We start from the raw sequence: 16028 nt of genomic DNA, 5'->3' as shown, positions 1-16028 counted from the left end.
TTAACTTGCTTTATTTCTCTAAAATTTCAGAATTTTAAGAGTTGAGGATTGGGAGCTGTGAATTTTTGAATATTGGTGGGCAAAACTGAAAAGAAACAGATTTCAGCAAGCTATGCATCAACTTCCAATGCTTGTAACTCTTAGAATTAAATAGAAATTGGATTGCAACCAAGACACACTTGTTTCTGGATGAGCTAGGGGTTCTCAAATCAAAATTTAGCTTAATTGGAGTTTTGTAATAAAAGTTATTCCAATTGAAAGGTACTAAGCTTGTTGGTTTTTAAAACAGATTTTGTCTCATTTTTACTTAACTTCCAGGTAATGTAACTTTTTCATTAAAACTGGTATTGACTCAGAACCAATTGAGAAAGAAACCTGGATGAGTAAAGTTTAACTAAATTAATTTTCAAAGTCATTGGATTTAACTTGGATTTTATATTGAATTTTGAATATCACATGCTGCTGCTGTTTTTCTGGTTTTATGCACTGCAGAGCAGTCACAGTTTTTCCTTTATTCCTGAGGCTAGAAAAATCAGAAAATTATGATATTTCGTTTGTTAGAAAGCTTATTTCAATATGAACGCCTGGACATAAATTTTGTGCAATTCCGAGTTCATTTTCTATATTAGAAACAGAAAAGAAAATAGAGTGTCGAGGATGTCTTAGTGATAGTCATGAGTTCGAGAAGTTAAATTTCAATCCTCGTGTGATGTGATTGATTTAATGTTAGAGTTTGGTTGATTTTAAGAGTATTCGATATTAAGAAGGATGAGAAGAGTTTGATAAATAGTTTGGTCAGGACCCGGAAAGGGTAATCAAGATGAATTATAAGGGAATGACGATGAAAAATGTGAAAGGGAGGTTGTTAATAAAAGGAGTTAATATGCCATGGCTTGATGAATGATTAAATAATGATTATGACTATGAAATGGCTTATGAATAATGCTATCTGAGATACGAGTTCCCTGGGTAAGAGCCGTGGCTCGCCATCACGTGTTCCAGGTTGAATCTCGATACTCTGTTGACCCTACGTCGTAAGGGTGACCGGGCACGTATAAATTCCCGGGTATGGATAACCCCCATTGAGTGATTTATATGATGATTGAATGTGAACTCTTTGCATAGACTCTTGGGGATGCGCGAAGGGGGACATTCTATGGTTTTCGGACTTGTCGGGTTGGCTGGATAATCGACAGATGGGCTCCATCAGCCATAGGACAGGCATGTATCATATACATTTGTTTGTTTTGATTGCTATGCATTTTCTGGGTATGCCTAATTGATATATATTACCCGCTATTTGTTATACTTGCTATTTGTACTATTTGATCATTACTTGTGCGTGAACTTGTTTGGTTGCTTGTTTCTGTTGCATTCTGAATGATGAAAGGATGGAGGAAACGGAGGAAATGGTTTGGTGTTAGGTTAAGCTTGAACTTGAGTAAGTTAGGCAGATTTAGAATACCTACCCCTGTTTATGGCTTCTGTTTAGTACTTAAGTTGGATAATTGAATAACGGAGTTCTAGGATTGCCTATGGCATTCTGAGGACCGTATTTCTTATGCGCGTGGCACTTTTACCATGCTGAGAACCTCCGGTTCTCATTTCATATTGTATTGTTGTTTTTCAGATGCAGGTCGAGAGGCTCCTCGCTAGACGTCTGGATCTTGGGAAGCGAAGTAGTCCTTGGGTGTATTTTGGTTTTTTGGTTTATATATGTATATATTTGTTTAGCTTACTCTCCAAGTAACTTGTGTATGCTGCTCCTCTTAGAGGTTGAGGGAGAGATAGGAGTTTATTTTGGTATTTTGGTATATTTTTGGGGATACCTATGTATGTTCATATGTATATATATATATATATATCCTCTGGCCAGCCTTAGCTTCGCAGGCTAAGTCAACACAACCTTTAGATGTTAATTGTTCAGAGGTAAGTGGAGATGAAACCAAATCTCTATACGAGAGAGTTTCTAAGACAATTCTTGAAGGTGTGTCAAAACTTCCATTCCAGAGAGAAGCGAGTTTGCGATAGGCTTAGTACCGGAAATCGGATTAACTTCAATCGCACTACAAGTGAAGACATCATTATAACCGGTAGAATTTAGGATTGAGTAGAAGGGAGTACTAGAAGAGGGAATCACCTAACCAACTATTTCTTTGTGGGAAGCATCGGTTATGCTGGAGAAGAAGGAAGAGAACGGTAAGAAACCTTATGTAGAGAGAGTGTGCTAACGAACCTTCGCGACTCGATCTAATCCTTCTGTTGAAACCTACATTGACATTCGATCCGGAGCTCTTCCTAAATAGCTTGACTACCTTTCTAACTTTACTCCTTATGCACATGAATATTATTTCTTCCAGGATGAGTCTGAGCTTGTCTTGGTATAAGCGCATAATCCTTGAATCTTGTGTGCTCGCTATGACTAGAGTTGCCCCTATTCGCAAACCATGTTCTTCAGAATCAGCTGAGACTTCTTTGACTCTGTACGCTCTGTTCTTCCTACAAAAGGTCTCTAATTTGAACTCTTTCAGGAGAAAATTTTTGAAGTTACCTTGAGATTTCTAAAACCTACCACGAATCAAAGAAGATATTTTGAGCAGACAAAAATGAAGAACGAGGTGGAAATCTATGTGATTACAAGTTTGACGTATGAGAAAGAAATGAAAGACCACCAGAAACTGTTCGAAATGCCACAACCGTCGAAGGTTCTACATTAAAGATAAAAGGGAATAGCCATTGATTTCATAATAGGTTACCGAAGACTAGAACAAAAGGTGATACTGTTAGGGAACTGTGGATCAAGCGACCAGGCCCGTTTTGCCCATCGGAGTAAACCACTTATTGGGGATATCAAAGAGACTATACATCAGGGAGAAGGTGAGACTTCACAGTATGCTAAACACCTTTGAATTAACCGAAAACTGGAATATCAAACGTCTTAGTTCCTGAATTTGACAGCTGAAACAACAGAGGAAGAGTTACGCAAATCTAAGTTAGAATTCTCACTATGAAAGCCGACAAAAGAGTTAGGTGGATCTAAGAAGAAGACTTCTCAAGTTGGAAGAAAGGGGATACCTATTTCTGAAGATCACTTCAATGAACTAGAATCGGATGATCAATCAAAAAAACTAAAAAGCTAAATCCCTTAGCAAAAGAACAATCCGTTCGAACCTGCGTGACGTGTTTCATGTATCGCAACTTCGTAAATACAAATTTGATCCTAGTCATGTCCTAAAGCCGGAATTAATTCAAGTGAGAGAAGATCTGACGTTTCCAATAACTCTCGTTAGAATTGATGATACCAGCATTAAGCGTTTACACGGGAAAGAGACTTTCTTAGCGAAAGTAGCTTGGTGTTGGGCTAGTATTGAAGAATATACCTAGGAGCTTGAGACAGAGATGCGGAAGGACTACCCACACCTCTATTCAGGTAACGCACTCTGAATTTTGAGGACAAAATTCCTAATAAGGTGGGTAGGATGTAAACCCCGCTAAAATCAGTATATAATTAGTCAATAAATCGAATTTTCAATAGGAAAATTAAATATGCAAAACTAATATCAAAATAGGATAGAGCTCGGCAAAACGAGAATTTTGATATCACTTTCGAAAAAATTTGGCCCAAAATTGAGCCAAATGGGCCGAGCCGGTTGAACCGGGCCCAAACCAGACCCGCGGGCCCAACCAGCCCAGTATATAAATGAGCTAAAGCTCATTTTCTGCCTTAGAACACAACAGAAGCAGCGTAAATGCATGGAGAAGAAGAGAATGAATTCCAAAACCTAGCTTGATCTTCTTTCTTTGATAACTTTTGATCCGGAGCTCCGATTGACGAGCCGTTTGCGGCCACGCGTCGGGCCCGTTGAGTTCTTCAATTCTATTCAAATAAAACAGTAAGTGAATCGCTTTTTCCTAGCTCCATTTCTGCTGGTATGAATTTCGGGTTTAAGGTTTGAGAAACTCAATTCCTTGATGATTTTCATGTTTTAGGGGTCCACTAGACTTGATTTCTTGTGGGTATTGCCCAAGAATCAGTGGGTGAAGGTAAGAGATCTTAAACCCTAATAAAATTTCTGAATTTAGGAATTTGGGTATTGAGTTATTATGTTTGGATGTGTTAATTGTGGTTTAGGTAGTGTGTATGTGAATGTTGATGCTTGTTGGAGGCTTGTTGGTGATCAAGCTTGGTTTGGGGCTGTTTGATTGAGTTTGAGGGGCTGTAATTTTGAGTTGTGAGGCTGCCTTGGGTGAATTAAGTGATCGGCCAAGGTATGGTTTAAGTTTCGCACGTTTAATATTTACGGTGTTGTGAAAACTTAGGTTAGAGGAACCATAGAATAAGTTGGATTGTTTGTTGTATTTAATGATTAGCCTTGTAATATTGTTAGAATAGATTTGTTAGTGAATTTATATATTAGAATTATGAGGTGTGAAAGTTATTAATGGTGTGCTCTTATATTTATTTATGATGGATTAGAATTGGTGTTTGTTAATAAGGATGTATAATGTTGTTAGAATAGATTTGTTAGTGAATTTATATATTAGAATTATGAGGTGTGAAAGTTATTAATGGTGTGCTCTTATATTTATTTTGATGGATTAGAATTGGTGTTTGTTAATAAGGATGTAGAGTTGTGTTGTGGTGGTATTGTATATGCTGTAACTAATTATGTAATGATCAGAATTGCATGAGACCAAGTTTGCGCTAAACTTGGGAATATAAGGAACTAAACTGAAAAATTTGGGACCTTTTTGTTAAATATACAATTTATGGCAAATTTTTAAAGTTAGGTTGTTAAATCTGTCCAGCAGCAGAAAAGATCAAACAGGGCAGCAACTTGTTTGTCTTGCTGCGACTTCTACGAGTTGAGTTTTGGAGCGAAACCAATTTTGTTATAAAATTTGATTAACTTGCTTTATTTCTCTAAAATTTCAGAATTTTAAGAGTTGAGGATTGGGAGCTGTGAATTTTTGAATATTGGTGGGCAAAACTGAAAAGAAACAGATTTCAGCAAGCTATGCATCAACTTCCAATGCTTGTAACTCTTAGAATTAAATAGAAATTGGATTGTAACCAAGACACACTTGTTTCTGGATGAGCTAGGGGTTCTCAAATCAAAATTTAGCTTAATTGGAGTTTTGTAATAAAAGTTATTCCAATTGAAAGGTACTAAGCTTGTTGGTTTTTAAAACAGATTTTGTCTCATTTTTACTTAACTTCCAGGTAATGTAACTTTTTCATTAAAACTGGTATTGACTCAGAACCAATTGAGAAAGAAACCTGGATGAGTAAAGTTTAACTAAATTAATTTTCAAAGTCATTGGATTTAACTTGGATTTTATATTGAATTTTGAATATCACATGCTGCTGCTGTTTTTCTGGTTTTATGCACTGCAGAGCAGTCACGGTTTTTCCTTTATTATTGAGGCTAGAAAAATCAGAAAATTATGATATTTAGTTTGTTAGAAAGCTTATTTCAATATGAACGCCTGGACATAAAGTTTGTGCAATTCTGAGTTCATTTTCTATATTAGAAACAGAAAAGAAAATAGAGTGTCGAGGATGTCTTAGTGATAGTCATGAGTTCGAGAAGTTAAAGTTCAATCCTCGTGTGATGTGATTGATTTAATGTTAGAGTTTGGTTGATTTTAAGAGTATTCGATATTAAGAAGGATGAGAAGAGTTTGATAAAAAGTTTGGTCAGGACCCGGAAAGGGTAATCAAGATGAATTATAAGGGAATGACGATGAAAAATGTGAAAGGGAGGTTGTTAATAAAAGGAGTTAATATGCCATGGCTTGATGAATGATTAAACAATGATTATGAATATGAAATGACTTATGAATAATGCTATCTGAGATACGAGTTCCCTGGGTAAGAAGCGTGGCTCGCCATCACGTGTTCCAGGTTGAATCTCGATACTCTGTTGACCCTACGTCGTAAGGGTGACCGGGCACGTATAAATTCCCGAGTATGGATAGCCCCCATTGAGTGATTTTATGAAATATGAATGTGAACTCTATGCATAGACTCTTGGGGATGCGCGACGGGGGACAGTCTAAGGTTTTCGGACTTGTCGGGTTGGCTGGATAACCGACAGATGGGCCCCATCAGCCATAGGACAGGCATGCATCATATGCATTTGTTTGTATTGATTGCTATGCATTTTTTGGGTATGCTTAATTGATATATATTACCCGCTATTTGTTATACTTGCTATTTGTACTATTTGATCATTACTTGTGCGTGAACTTGTTTGGTTGCTTGTTTCTGTTGCATTCTGAATGATGAAAGGATGGAGGAAACGGAGGAAATGGTTTGGTATTAGGTTAAGCTTGAACTTGAGTAAGTTAGGCAGATTTAGAATACCTACCCCTGTTTATGGCTTCTGTTTAGTACTTAAGTTGGATAATTGAATAACGGAGTTCTAGGATTGCCCATGGCATTCTCAGGACCGTATTTCTTATGCGCGTGGCACTTTTACCATGCTGAGAACCTCCGGTTCTCATTCCATATTGTATTGTTGTTTTTCAGATGCAGGTCGAGAGGCTCCTCGCTAGACGTCTGGATCTTGGGAAGCGAAGTAGTCCTTGGGTGTATTTTGGTTTTTTGGTTGTATATATGTATATATTTGTTTAGCTTACTCTCCAAGTAACTTGTGTATGCTGCTCCTCTTAGAGGTTGAGGGAGAGATAGGAGTTTATTTTGGTATTTTGGTATATTTTTGGGGATACCTATGTATGTTCATATATATATATATATATATATCCTCTGGCCAGCCTTAGCTTCGCAGGCTAAGTCAGGGGCTAGTTATGTTGTTTCCTTGGCTTTCCTTTATTCTTTTGCTTAACTTTATCATGTTCCTATTAGGTTTCTTAGCACGCAAGTAATCCTTTCCTGAGCGTTGCGCTTTTTATTTTGCGATTTTTGTTTTACCCATTTTTCAAGGCTCCTAGTTAAGTATCTTTTCTCTATTATTATATATATATATTACTATTTTTAGAGGTCGTAATACCTTACTATCTCAGTCTTATGACTTAAGCATAAGATTAAGTATAGTAGGGTGTTACATTATGGTATCAGAGCAGTTCGTTCCTATAGAGCCTGAGGGACGGATTGATTATGCCTCTGGGCAGGACGGATTAGGGTTCAACGTTTTACTACCCGTAGGGGCAGATTAGGGTTCAACGTTTTACTACCCGCGGGTAAAAGTGGAATGGATTCTATACAGGTTGTTGTACAGCAGGGCGGGATCGGGTAGAACAAAAACTCGCCCCTACCCACCCTGTTGCCACCCCTACACAGGATTTAGAATCTCATAGGACTAAGTTTTGGTGAAAAATAGTGTGTTCAAAACTTCAAATTTAAAAGAATTCCGATAACTAAATAATTAGATATGCATATTTCACTGGGAGTTGTCAGATTAATTTTCAAATATGATCTTTAAACTATGTGAATTACAGTAAATTCAAAATAATTGTGTATTATACAACTAAAATTTTTGTAATTTTTAATAAAAAATAATTTTTTTTTGTTATTCAACTAAAATATTGCACACTTTGAAAATAATTTATATATTATGCAACTAAAATTTTTGTGTTCTTTAACAAGAAATTATGTATTTTTCTTGTTTGTTATTTAAATAAAAATTGCATATTATAAAATAATTTATGTATTATACAGCTAAAATTTTTGTATTTTTCAATGAAAATTTGTGTTTTTTATTTTATGTTTTTTTTTATTTTTTTTTTTCATCAGCTTTTTTTTCACTTTCTTATCATTTATCTTGTTTTATCGTATTAAGATAAATAAAAAAATTAAAAAAAATAAAAAATAAAAAAATACTGCAATAATATTATAAAAAAGAGAAAAAAAATAAAAAACGTAGCCAAAAAAAAAATCCAAAAAAAATACAAAGAAAAAAAAACATTTTGTGTAAATAATTTTTGTTAAATTTTGATCAACTTAATTATTAAAATTTCTTATATCTGTATTATTATTCAAAACATTTTTGCCCAAGTTTTTACATGAACAATAAATAGAAATTACACGTTTTAAGAAAAAAAATATATTTAGAATTTAATTTAATACATTGATAATATTTTATATAATTATTTAATTATATTTATTTTTTTAGAGAATTATTTATGTAATTAATATGAAGAATAGTTTTTTTTTATGTGATATTAGGCACTTAAATGATGGTGTAAAATTTTTACAGCGACATCAAAATTAAAGTTATATATCTAATATTCTAATCTAATACCAAAATAGTCACCCAAAAAAAAAAATCTAATACCAAAATTCAATTTAATTACTTTATCCATATGGGAGCGGCATTTTGTTTTTTCTTGCAAAAATTCCGAAACTCTCTCCCTCGTCTCCACCTCTCTCCCACTGAGCTCCCAACCTTTCGGCAATGGCGGCACTATTCGAATCATCATTCGCGACCCCATTGTTCTTCTCTTCCAACACTAACAACAACAACAGTGCTACTTCAAAATTCCAATCTTACCCCTCAAAATCCCCCTCTCACGACCTCCGCTTCCACCACACTCACACTCACACTCACAGTCACACTCCTTCTTCTTCTTCTCCCTCCCTCCAGCCCCAACCCGAACAGGAAGCACACCCCGAACCGGATTCTGACTCGACCCGTGACCGGCGCAGAGCCGTTCGGGTCGCGTGGGAGAAGCTGGTTCGGTGGTCGAGGTCGTGGCGCTCCAAGAACAAAACCGACGTCCTCGAACGCACCAAGAAGGTTCGTTTCTTTCAAATTTTGCAGTTTCTTTTTTTTGCATCTTTTTTGCACCTTCAACAGATTACGATGTTATTGAGTTACATTACGAAAGTGTGGCATAATTTCTTTCTAGTTTGTAGTTCTTTGGTTTATGATTTATTCATTTTATTGAGCGCTTGATTTGAAAATGGTTTCCCTTTGCTGCATTAAGTTCTTTTAGTCATTTTTAATTCTTGTTTCTTTATTTATTTTTTTATTAACTGAACTATCTATTTGATTACCCTTTTTTTTTTTTTCCATGTGACGTCAACTTTAGTCTTGATGCCAGCTTGATATCCTAACCGTTACTTTGATAGTTAGATGCCGATGGTTTCTCTATTATCTTTAACCGTTTCTTGTATGGCAATGTTAAATTCTTCTTTGTTGCGAAGGTGGTTGTGCTTGGAGGGGGTTCGTTTGGGACGGCAATGGCTGCTCATGTTGCAAATAGAAAGGCTGAATTAGAGGTGAACATGCTTGTTCGGGATCCTCAAGTTTGCTTCTCTATCAATGAGAGGCACTGCAATTGGTAGCTACTGTTATTGTTTGTGCTCGTGATCATCAAGGTTTAGGGCTTATTTGTTTTCTGTTTCTGTCTCCTATATCCTGTTTACAAAGTTTTGTGAAGAAAATAGTACAACTAGAGACTAGAATTTATTGTTTTCCCCATTCCTTTTTTTTTTCCTTCACAAAATTCTGAAAACATGAAATACAAAACATGAACAGAAATCAAATAAACTCTTGTAATTGTTTAATTTCATCAGCCATTTATAATTTAAGGTGACTGTTGTCCATTGCAGTAAGTACTTCCCAGATCACTGGCTTCCGGATAATGTAGTTGCCACAACTGATGCAAAATCTGCTTTACTTAATGCCGATTACTGTCTTCATGCTGTTCCTGTTCAGGTCATTTGAAAAATTGTTCTCAAGATTATTTGGATGGTATTTGTAGTAATGTGCAGTAAATTGGTACTTCATTAAGTTCGAAAACTCTGAATCTTATTTTCTTCGATCACAGTTCAGTGCTTCGTTTCTTGAAAGTGTCGCTGATTATGTAGATCCAAGTTTGCCATTCATATCTCTTAGTAAAGGTCTAGAGCTGAACACACTGAGGATGATGGCTCAAATTATTCCTCAAGCGCTACGGAATCCACGCCAGCCTTTCGTTGCATTATCCGGACCTTCTTTTGCTCTTGAATTGATGAATAAGCTACCGACAGGTGAACTGTGAAATTGCTAACTGCATTGGTGGATTCACTCGATTGATTATATGATGGTTGAAATGAAATCAATTCGTCTTTTGCATGCATTTTCAAATGGCAGCAATGGTGGTGGCATCTAAAGACAAAAAATTGGCAAGTAAAGTTCAGCAGTTACTAGCTTCAAGTCATTTAAGAATCAGCACATCGAGGTAGATTCATACATGACCTTCAGTATATAAATGAAATTTAGTTTTATACATAATTGACTTCTTTTTCATTCTGTTATGACTCGAGTATTCGTGTTTGATGATGCATAATATAACCACTTTTGTTCTCTTTTTCTGAAAAAAAAAAAAATAATTCATCAACTGTTAAACAACTACATATACAGATTTTGTTGCAAATGTTCAGCTTGTAATCTCTGATAACTCCAGTGATGTTACAGGAGTTGAAATAGCTGGTGCACTCAAGAATGTTCTTGCAATAGCTGCTGGCATAGTAGAAGGTATGAATCTTGGTAACAATTCGATGGCTGCACTTGTTTCACAAGGTTGTTCGGAGATACGATGGCTTGCGACAAAGGTAACTGATCTCGATTTAGGGAGTAATCATGTTCATATTGAGGACTAACTGTAGGTGCAATGCTTTATAGAACTTCTAGTTTGCAAATGGCATAGAATGTGTAGTAACCTTGGGGCTTGTTTAGTTTCTGTTTTCATTTCTTCGTTTTTAACTTCAGTCTTGCCTGTTTTTAAATTTTTGTGAAGGAAAATAGAAAACAATATTTTGTTGTTTTCACTATTTTCAGTTTTTTCTTTACGATTATGAAAATGGCACGCATTGAAACCCAAAATAGAAACTAAACAGGCCCCAAGGCGTTTTCCATTGGAGCATTTCAGTTCTTTCTTTCAAATGACTGATAGCTAATTTCACTTTCCTCCAATTGTCTTCTGAAGATGGGTGCAAAGCCGACTACGATAACTGGTCTATCAGGAACTGGAGACATCATGCTTACATGTTTTGTTAATCTTTCACGAAACCGAACAGTTGGTGTTCGTCTTGGATTGGGCGAGAAGCTTGAGGACATTCTGAGCTCCATGAATCAGGTATCTAATTAGTTTCCAAGTCTGTAGGATCATATCCAAACTTTTTATACAAATCAAAATGTTTATCCCTGCCATGTGCAGGTAGCGGAAGGTGTCTCGACAGCCGGAGCTGTGATTGCTTTGGCCCAGAAATACAATGTTAAGATGCCAGTGTTGACGGCAGTAGCACGAATTATCGACAATGAACTCACCCCTAAGAAGGCTGTTTTCGAGTTAATGAGCCTCCCACAGGTTAACCTCACCCTCGTCTTCCGATGAATTAAATAACGGCCTTGCATTTAAAGTACAAATTTGATTGGCAATGTTTTTTAATGCAGGTTGAAGAAGTATGAAAACCTCGTCTCAGCAAACTTAGTGGCACCAAGCAACACCATTGTTATTTACCAATTGCTTGTAAGACATGGGTGTCTGCTCAATTCTTTTCGCCATTGCACTTTGTATAGCTGAGCCTGAGTTTTGATGACAACAATTTTGCAGAAACTGGGATTATTTCCAGCATATACAGTTACTAAAACTATGAGAAATGTGCAGATAATAATACAATAATAATCTTACCTTGTTATGGTAGTAAGCAAGAATATGAGCCAAGAATGTGCCTCACTCTATAATTCATATCATTGATTTCAGCTGACTTATGAGCTTCAAAGGCCTAGCATGTCATCCAACACTAAATAATATGCAATCAGTAATTAGATATTATGACACAGATATATATAGTATGATTGTATTATTATATATGAGCTAAAATGTTTTTGCATGCTAAAACGTTGAGATTAAATTAATTTTATGTGGATGTAATTATCCCCTGCACTCATTTAGAGGAGTAAGTATGTTGTTTTACACCCGTTGGATGTATTAATTCGGAAATTTCAGTGTGAAAAACTTTAAAAGTGATCAAAGGTTTGGGATTTTTTTTTCCCCTTCATTATGTACTAGTTTTTAATAGTCTATTTGTGTTCTAATAATATTTTAACCTTTAATATTAATATAGATGGTTAAGATGAGGCGTACCACATAATTAACCGCAAAAGTTAGGTCATGAAAATAATATTATAAAATATTCTGATACTGAATATATAATAAGAAATTTAAAAAGTTCTCCTTATTTTTGTAAAATATCAAATTAGTGGTCATTCAATTACATATATTGGTGTATTAAAATAAATTCTTAAAATTGAACACAAGACATTATGATATCTAATGAAGAATATCTTTACAATAATAATTGATAACACTTTCCTCTATTTCTTCTAATAGGATCCCCAGTAGAGCATATTGAAGGGTAAGCAAAACTAGGGTCAAACTTGCATGAGCCAATTTATGATATAACAACAATGATATCATAAATCATAATCCTACAAGACAAGATTTCTTTCCCACCATACTACGCATTTGTGCCAAAACCAGTTAGTTTTTTTTTTTTTCTTTTTTTTTTCCTGTTTACTCTCCACTGAAAAGGAATAGGCGAATAGCCATCTTTGAATTGCCTTGAATTTACATGTTGAATGGCAAATCATTGCTTCCTCCCTCTTTATTTTCTTTTTCCTTTTCCCTATCTTTTTGTTGCTTTTGTTACTTTCTCTTCCTCTTAAGAGTTAAGACCTTCCAAGTAAGTAGTACAAAGAGGCACAACAAAGAATAGAACATGAACATTCTAAGAGCTCTGACATTACCGAAGCTGCTCAAAACGAAAGGAACATGTGTGGCAGAATCATTCCTTCTTGTCTTCCTCCCGATCTTCAAGGCTGAAGACATGACGATCAGCACCCACCAATGTCTTTCGGTCCTTTCTTTCTAGCACAATTGCCATGTCCCCAGTCACCTTAACTGCAGCACCGGCAAGTGCGACAGCTTCCTCATCAAAGTCATCCCCTGTTTCCTCCGAGTATGCATATCTGCACATCCCACATAAAAATTAACTTCAAACCGTAAAGAACCTCAATGAGGAAATTAGCATGTAAAATACAAGCGTAATAACCACTCTCTCTACAGTTTACAAATCTGAAAATATTTGTGAAAATTCAATTACTAAAGCATTTGAAATATTCACATTGTAAAAGTCAATAACAATATTTCACAACAGAATGGACTCGTGATTATGGCTTTATTAAAAAAATTCCCCTAAACATGACAAAATTGATCTACTAGTACCTTTTTTGTTAAATAAAGATCTTTATAGAATACAAATAATCAGTTCACTATTAAAGTCACATTAAAATAAATTGCATCATTTGCAGCCTTACTATTAAGATTCCTTGAGGTATTTCCCCGAATTTCTTTACAGTAAAAAATTATACCCTATCATCAAACCACAGCTAAATGATTTCTAAAGCAAAGGCTTTAAGCTTAATAAAAGGGAATCAGAATGAACATAGAACAGAATTTATATGGTGTTCTCAAACATGAGAACTATCATAACCTATAATAGCAATTATCCGAAAGACTTAAACATCAGAAATGCAACAAAAGGATAACTAATCGAAAAATAGAAATCCCTACCCGGGTAAAAGATGTTCTCTCAAGTAAAAAAAAAAGGTTGTGAAGAGAAATGAAGACTAACTAAAATAAATATGAAGACTTATGTGCTCACCCATAACATGTTAATCTACTTCATTTCTAAAGAGTTTTCATGTGATGTCTGAATTTATAATTCTATTCTTTCTTCCCATCCTTTTGGCAATACCTGGTTGGATTTTGAGATGGAGCCCATAGAATGCAAATCACTAGCAGGAGAAAGTAAGCCAACAAAGTCCAAAAAGCCGGGATGATCCAAGCTCTTCGCCATAGCTCACTCAGAGGGTCAGATGCATTGAAGTACAACTGAAACAAAATAAGTTTAATCATCATAAACAAAGAAATGTGATTATGAAAATATCTTGCTCCTGATTTTTCAGCAACTCCTTTTCTCAGAATTGTTTGATGGGTTCCGACAACAAGCTGACTCGTAAATTTTCTAATCAAATATATTATCCCACACAATACTTACTCTGCTAGGCTTAGAAAATCATAATAAAGAGTATTCAACATGAAAAGAGCTTTTTTCCCTCTTTCTTTTTATTATATAGCTAGCTACAAGGAAAACATGTATGCACTTCCTCATTTAGTGGCAATTTTTGGTTTAATGAGCATTAAGAAGGAAAAAGGAGGAAATAAAGTAAGGAAACAATAAAGAAACAGAAGACTACCTCATAACCAATCCATACAACTGACAGAAGCACTGTCACTGCAAGGGAATTTGTGAACTTCCTGTACAACTCAAGTTTAGCCATAATTCTCCGAATCTGTGGCATATAATAGGCAAGTGGAGATAATGATTTGTAATAGAAATCTGAGAAAATGAAATGCAAGTTATAGCTAATTTCAAGTGAATAATGTAGAAGAATCAACGAATAATCTTGTATAAGAAAACTATGACCATATTTTGAAACTCAGAATTCTTCCATTACCCAATTTTAATTCATCCTATAATCATAAACACATCCTCCCCTCTTTTAACCATTATATTATTTTCGTAGACACATGAAGTCATGAAAAATAACCAATGGGTCATACAAATATGTCTAACATGTGACTATTCTTAAAGGTCAAAGCTGGCCACTTAGCTCATTGAAATGTTTGTTGCTCACAAACTAAGAAGTTAGGAAGCCAATATTATGCGTATTCATGAAATAATATAGAGCATTATTGAAAATCATTGCATACAAGGTTACCTGAAGTTTCTCCAAGGTTTTTGATAATGACTGAAAGATCCAAAGAATAAAGCATGCATCCAACAGAGCAACAGGCAGCACCAGAAAAAGTCTTGCTTTTCCAGAAAAGTCATTAATATTACCAAGATGTTCCACTAGTTCAAGTGCTTCCGAGGCCACAAAATACATCACACCAAGAAGAAGTACTCTTGAGGTTATTCCACCAAGCGTTGGGCGCATGACACCATAACCCATGGAAACCACCAGGAGAAGAAGCCGTGAGACCGTCTTCTTCACAGCAGTGAAGGTAACAGCCCAAATTGTAATTCCCATTGGCCTGCTTCCAGTGGAATTGAAGTTCGCGTACTCAAAATACCAGAGAGCCATTTCAACCATCCCAAGGCCAATAACAGCAGTAATGTGGTAATGCAATTGTATTACATCTTTCCAATATTGCACAAACCGGAGAAACCAGACAAGACCAAGAAAAAGGTAAGCCAAAGACATTAAACCATAAAACGTCATCAAAGGCATCATCTTCCCAGGAAGATAACCATCAGGGTTTCTCCATACGGTTCTTCCACTAATCACCGTATCCTTCAGCTCAGGATCACAAAACATGAAATACAGGTAATACATTCCAGTACTCTTTATGTCAACAGTTTGAATAACCATTTTAGACTCCTCATTCTTTCCGGCGAAAAATGTCTGTATACGTTTAGGTCCATTTGGATCATCCGGGTTCTCACGGATGATAACCTCGCCTAACTTGCACGAATTTTCCTTGGCAAGTTCCGGAGTGCAACATATGGCATCAGAGTTCAGATAAGCACCCCCAATATTGTTCCTATCTCTCACCTTGACTATGATAGCCTCAATCAACCCTGTATTTTGCTGCATATCATTCTTCTTCTCAGAAGATTCTTTTGTTCTCCGAAATGTGATTGACTCAAACCTGATTGATCACATAACATTAATAAGGACTAACAAAAACTCCTTCTAACTATCTCTCCCTCACTCAATATATGGGAATCATGAATACCCATTTTGATAAACTACACAACAACAATAATGACTCTTCTAAATTCTAATAAACTAAACCTTATCAATAAATTAAATACACTCTGGTGGCAATCCGAGTAAGCCATGGAGAGGTGAAAGTTTACAGTTCTACTATTGCAATCTTGTAAGCTAATTTAATTACTCCATCGGTTTCAAACTAACGGTTAAGTTGGACAGTGGTAATTGACA

At 35.6% G+C, this 16028-nt stretch overlaps 2 protein-coding genes and 2 long non-coding RNA genes across 4 annotated transcripts in view; 3 read left to right on the top strand and 1 right to left on the bottom strand.

The window, feature by feature from the left end:
* LOC110264943 overlaps positions 1 to 1767 on the top strand; it is a 2205-nt gene extending 438 nt beyond the window's left edge. The window contains exon 3 of the long non-coding RNA XR_002351348.1: positions 1631 to 1767. This is a non-coding gene — a long non-coding RNA (uncharacterized LOC110264943). The remainder of the gene's footprint in view (positions 1 to 1630) is intronic.
* On the top strand, positions 3625 to 6702 carry LOC110264944. The gene is made up of 4 exons (XR_002351349.1): positions 3625 to 3893; positions 3991 to 4044; positions 4133 to 4269; positions 6536 to 6702. It is a non-coding gene; the product is annotated as an uncharacterized LOC110264944 (long non-coding RNA).
* LOC107609970 (glycerol-3-phosphate dehydrogenase [NAD(+)] 2, chloroplastic) lies at positions 8339 to 11714 on the top strand. Its single transcript, XM_016312032.2, has 9 exons — positions 8339 to 8762; positions 9173 to 9309; positions 9581 to 9686; positions 9799 to 10000; positions 10104 to 10191; positions 10417 to 10564; positions 10939 to 11088; positions 11170 to 11319; positions 11406 to 11714. Exons 1-9 carry the CDS (start codon positions 8421 to 8423, stop codon positions 11418 to 11420), a joined length of 1338 nt encoding a protein of 445 aa, XP_016167518.1. The 5' UTR covers positions 8339 to 8420; the 3' UTR covers positions 11421 to 11714.
* The window catches only part of LOC107609367 (transmembrane protein 87A), a 5485-nt gene continuing 1713 nt past the window's right edge, over positions 12257 to 16028 (bottom strand). The window contains exons 2-5 of the mRNA XM_016311316.2: positions 14799 to 15732; positions 14274 to 14369; positions 13772 to 13908; positions 12257 to 12983 (exon numbers count right to left, since the gene is read on the bottom strand). Of these exons, the coding sequence (XP_016166802.1) occupies positions 12800 to 12983; positions 13772 to 13908; positions 14274 to 14369; positions 14799 to 15732 (1351 nt within the window). The 3' untranslated portion in view covers positions 12257 to 12799. The remainder of the gene's footprint in view (positions 12984 to 13771; positions 13909 to 14273; positions 14370 to 14798; positions 15733 to 16028) is intronic.

Source organism: Arachis ipaensis, chromosome B07 (assembly GCF_000816755.2).
Source record: "Arachis ipaensis cultivar K30076 chromosome B07, Araip1.1, whole genome shotgun sequence".
Classification (NCBI taxonomy): domain Eukaryota; kingdom Viridiplantae; phylum Streptophyta; class Magnoliopsida; order Fabales; family Fabaceae; genus Arachis; species Arachis ipaensis.
The sequence above is the reverse complement of the archived record's forward strand: the minus strand, read 5'-3'. Positions and strand labels throughout refer to the sequence as shown.